Here is a 5051-nt window from a genome sequence, read left to right as displayed (position 1 = left end):
TCTGCTAAGGAGCTATTTTTAGATTTTTGCATCAATTTAAAGAATTTCAGTGAAGAGCACTTGTCCTGGTGGATTATATCAGCCCCAGATCCTGCCCTCTTTCTTTTCCCTTTGTCCTTGCAAGGCCATTCATTTCAGAGGACACGCTCCACAGACAGTTTGCCCCTAAAATTTTGGCCTAAAAATACTCAAGGTCTGTAACCAGTAATTTCCTCTAAAATGACATCAGTTTCCTCATCAGTGAAAGGAACAGATTGGATTAGATTTTTCTTTTTTTTAAATCTTCCTACCCTACTTCCTTCCATACCTCACTTTATAGCCTATTCTTTTTTTAAGCATGTAAATTATTTTAATTATAAGACATTCTGAATATATAAATATGCACAAAGAATTATTTAACAGAGCCTATGTATCCACCAGTTATATTGAAAAGTTGTTAATTTATTTCTTCTTATTTGCTCTCTGTCTTTTGTATTTAAGTCACAATCCAATTTTGAAAATGTTAAAGTATGAGAAATAACCCTTTTAAAGTCAAAAAGTTACGGTAAGTTAAGAAGAAATCACATATACATTAATAAACAATTATGAAAATGAGAACATTACATACAAAAACTGATGGAAGAGTGCCGAATCTATGATCAGAAGAAAATAACCTGAAATGTTTTCATCGTTTACTGTAACACAAAGAAAATAAACTCTAGAAAAGCAAAAGAATAATGAAACAGTTATTAGGAAAGGCAATAAAGTAATTAATAGAAATAAAATTAGAAATAAACAAATCAGGAGACGGACAAGTGTACTAGTAAGACATTATAGAAAATGAATTAACTTCTCCAGAGTATGTATTAAAAAATATTGACATCTGCCCAGTTATGAAGCAAACCAAACTTCAATAACAATACCTAAGAAATAACCAAAAGGCTGGAGGTATAGTGGTGAGCATAGCTGCCTTCCAAAAGTGACATCCAAAAGAAGCCTAAGACAATTTGTAACATTTGTATATATTCACTCTAACCTTATTGAATTCAAGAATGTATTAAAAGAATATTGTGACCAAGAAGGGCTTAATCCACAAATGAAATTTAAGGTGTTAGGAAATATATTACTAAATATATAATTATAGGTAATATAAGAAAAATAATTTGGAGAACAGTATGTTAAGTGAAATAAGCCAATCAGAAGAGGAGAAGTACTGTATGATTCCACATGTATGAGGTCCTTAGAGGAGTGAAATTCATAGAGACAGAAAGTAGAAAGGTGGTTGCCAGGGGCTGGGGGAAATGGAGAGTTATTTTTTAACTGGAGATTGGTTGTAGATTGGTTGTATAATGATGTGAATGTATTTAACATTACCGAATTTACATTTAAAAATAGTTAAGATGGTAAATTTGATGTTATGTGCATTTTACTACAATTAAGAAAGCAGAAGAATAAATCAGAATGTCAGTTTATATGTAAACTTCTAAAAAGTATTTAACATCAATTTCTAACCCAAATCTATATAAAATGCAAGAATAAATACAATTAGCTTGTCTTAAAAATCCTAAAAAATCTGCGGTTTAAAATCATGGTTTGTCTTACATCTGATGGTTTCCCAGAAATCAGGGGGAAAAAAATGGTAATGCCTTTTTCATAGAATTTTTCAATTTTTCAATTTTTCAATTTACAAATGGAAAATAGCAGAGTTATTTTTTTGTCTAATTTTTCTTACTTACAGGATCTGTTCTACTTTTGTCAAAGAGTGTGCTATCTATTATTTCTGCTTATCAAATATATTACATTTATTTCATGATCAAAACAAAATCTTTAATCACCACCTAGATCCTGTGATAGAAGGCACTGTCTGCTTTAAAAATGTAGTTTTTCATTTATGTCTATTAAGTCTACCTTAGTCATTGTATTATTTAAATATTTAAATATAAATATAGATATTTAAATTATTTAAATATTTAAATTCTTCCTACCTCTTTTTGTTTGTTCATTTATTTTTGCCTACTTGTTCTCATGAACTGAAATTGGTGCATTTAAGTAATTCACTATAATTCCTTTCCTATGTTTTCCTCTTCTCCTAACAGTTTTTCAGTTTTGAAGCTAATATAATTGTTGCAAAAAGTTCAACACTCTTACTTCTTCGGTATGAATCATGTCTTTACCAATGTGACCCTCTTTGTAGGCTGGCAGAGATGGGACCAGGACTAGGGGATCTTTTGGATCACTGTGTAGAACAGTAAGTGCTGTGGACTGGAGAGTCACCAGCCAATGTAAGCGGGCACCTGAGCTCCCTAGGGTAATGGGACACTCACTCAACTTAGCAGCCATAGCACTGGGAAGGAGACTTGATATGAGCACACCACACACCTGGTGTGGATGTGAGGGTAAGCAGAACTTCTGACATCCTAATATAGAAAACTGTCCCTCAACACACACTGAAGTGAGGTGGCTTGGAGGCTAAGGTCCTTCCTCAGCCAGGGCCCACCCACATGCTTCAGACTGCAGCACTGGGCATGCTCACAGGAAGGCAGTGAAGTACGGGGTTACACAGTAAGTGTCTTCTCCACGATTCTAGGCAAATAGATGTCAAGGATGGACCTTCCCTTTCCTCATTTAAGAATAAATAAATAGTTAAAAATAGGGTGTTGATATAAAAAGAATCTGCAACATCCAGTTGGAGATGGTGATTTGAACTAATCTTTAATTCCCTACCCTCTCTTTTTCCCATTGGAATAACCAAAATATAAAGGAATGAAAAATCTATTTGAAAGTTGGAAAATAAGAGAGAGTACCACAACTGTACAGACACATTGAGGACCTTCTTGGTTGGCACTTCTCCCAATCCTTCGAGAAATCCAAACCAGACTATGGTTCAACCAATGTGAAGTGGCCAACGTCCCCATCAGAACTACCCAAAAATCTCTTTGTAACTGGGAGAGGCAAGGGCTTGAGGTCATAGCCATTTGGCAGCCAATAAAGGCAAGGTCAATGCCATGAATGACCTTAGGAAGTAGACGGATGTGGGCAAATAGAGCTATTGCCATGGCTTTCCCTCCTGGAATCGAAGGGGAGGGTATGGTGTATAAAATAAAGGGGAGAGCAATGCCACAGTGAGAGAAGGGAGCAATGCCACCACCCATTTTAGGCTACCACTCCAAAGACAAAAAAAGGGCACTGCAATGAGGTCTCTGCTATGTTATGCTAATAAGTCCCCTGTTAGCTTCCCCTACTGAGCCTTTGTCTCCTTTGGATAAATAAAAATTTTCCCTTAAGGTGGTGTCCTGTTTCTGTTTTTGAGGGTATTTGTGATTTGGGGAACAAATTTATCCTTTATGACTCCAGATATCCTTTCCATGTTTATTCACTTTGTTTTCTTCAATTTCAATCTCCTGATCTTTGTTGAGAGCCAAGTGGCTTTTTCTTTCTATGGAAAGAAATGATCTTTTACCCATGGAAACATTAGTCATCCTGCCTCTTCATTTAAAAACTTTCTTCTCTTGAGAAGGTGCCAGTATCATGGGTACACACTCATTCATTTCTCTAGGGATCACTATCAGGATTGGTTTTTTTAGCCATTATTTCTTTAAATTGAAGCATGATACTTTGTAGCCTGTGATTGTAAGTAAAATTGAGGCCTAATGGATGGCTTACCACATCACGCTGCATTTCCAGAGATTTCATTTAAAATAGTATCAAATGCACTGAGATGAATGAGTTTCACCCTTCAATGGAAACTGGAAAAAGCAGAGCCGAGTTGACTTATGGGTAAATATTAACAGCAATTGCTCAGAAGCAAAGGTCAAGAAATAAAGCTCAAATACTTGTCTTTACTAAAACATTTAAATTGTGTAAAACTTGAAAATCCATTCTCATTTTTAAGTGAACACATTAATCTACTAAGGAATGAAAGAGGAAGTTGTCATGAACTTAGGGAGAGGGAATAATTTAGTCCTGACTTTCATCATCCCTCCAGAACTAGATGTAGGAGTAGACCAGTCAATCGGTTCCTAGGGCACTGATCCATCAGTGGTACCAAAACCGCACCACTGTGGCAGATAGACCCTAGGGTGGCTCTAGTTATTGAAGAGTTTATGTTCAAGTCTATAATCATCTCCCCTTGAATGTGGGTGAAACCTGTGACTTGCTTCAAACTAATATAAAATAATAGACTATGGTAAAAGTGACAAGATGTTACACCTACCATCATGCTACAGTGCGTGTGTGTGTATGTATAAATATATTCAAGAGTGATTCTCCATTGCTATTTTTTTTTTTAAAAAATGAATGTGTCTTTATTTCTCTTATGATTTAAAAAATGTGAACATTCTGTAATTCAGCCACAGCTTTTACTTCCAGGTGACTTCTTCATTGGGTCTCAGTTCTCTTTTATGTGACAGATTCTTGTTCCAGAAGGCAGTTAGCTTTTCATCATTCTTTCTGTCTAGAGAACATTCAAAGACAAATCCAATAGGGACAAGAATATGTACCCAGTGGTCACCCACAATCGGAAGTAAGTTCATCATGAGTGTTGCAGCTTCGGACGCAGCAACAACCCCGTGACCAAGGGCAGTGGCCTCCATTGCCATTTTTGAATAAGTAAGCTTATTACTTACTAGAGGTACCACGTGACAGGGAACTGGGGGCAGCCTCTAGGACCTGAGAGAGACGGATGGCCAGCAGCTAGCAAGAAGGCAGGGAGCTCAGTCCTACAGCCGTGCGATGAATATTGCAACAAACTGGGGAAGTGGATCTTACCTTGAAGTGGATCTTACCCCAGTTGAGCCTCTGGTGAGATCCCAGTCCTGGCTGACACCTGGCTTTCTACCTGGAGAGACCATGATGTAGAGAATCCCATTAAGCTGTGCCTGGATTCTAGCCTACGGAAAACTGTGAGATAATAAATGCACGCTGTTTAAGCTTCTGAGTGTGTGGTCATTTGTAATGCAGCAATGGAAAACTAATGCAACCATGGAAAATGTGACAAAGATGGAGAAAACTGTATTTGCCAGAGTTCATTCAAGGGGAGTAACAAGTATGGTTGGAAGAACTAATGTCATGAG

General features: G+C 36.7%; 1 protein-coding gene across 1 annotated transcript; it reads right to left on the bottom strand.

Annotated features, from left to right (window-relative positions):
- Positions 1-4337: 4337 nt before the first annotated feature.
- Positions 4338-4514, bottom strand: LOC118889623 (NADH dehydrogenase [ubiquinone] 1 beta subcomplex subunit 1-like). Its single transcript, XM_036841531.1, has one exon. It carries the CDS (start codon positions 4512-4514, stop codon positions 4338-4340), a length of 177 nt encoding a protein of 58 aa, XP_036697426.1.
- Between the last annotated feature and the right edge of the window lie 537 nt (positions 4515-5051).

Source organism: Balaenoptera musculus, chromosome 2 (assembly GCF_009873245.2).
Source record: "Balaenoptera musculus isolate JJ_BM4_2016_0621 chromosome 2, mBalMus1.pri.v3, whole genome shotgun sequence".
Classification (NCBI taxonomy): Eukaryota; Metazoa; Chordata; class Mammalia; order Artiodactyla; family Balaenopteridae; genus Balaenoptera; species Balaenoptera musculus.
The sequence above is the reverse complement of the archived record's forward strand: the minus strand, read 5'-3'. Positions and strand labels throughout refer to the sequence as shown.

What these genes read in the sequence shown, in the direction of transcription:
- LOC118889623 (XM_036841531.1), bottom strand. Translation starts at nt 4,514, where the DNA reads ATGATGAACTTACTTCCGATTGTGGGTGACCACTGGGTACATATTCTT.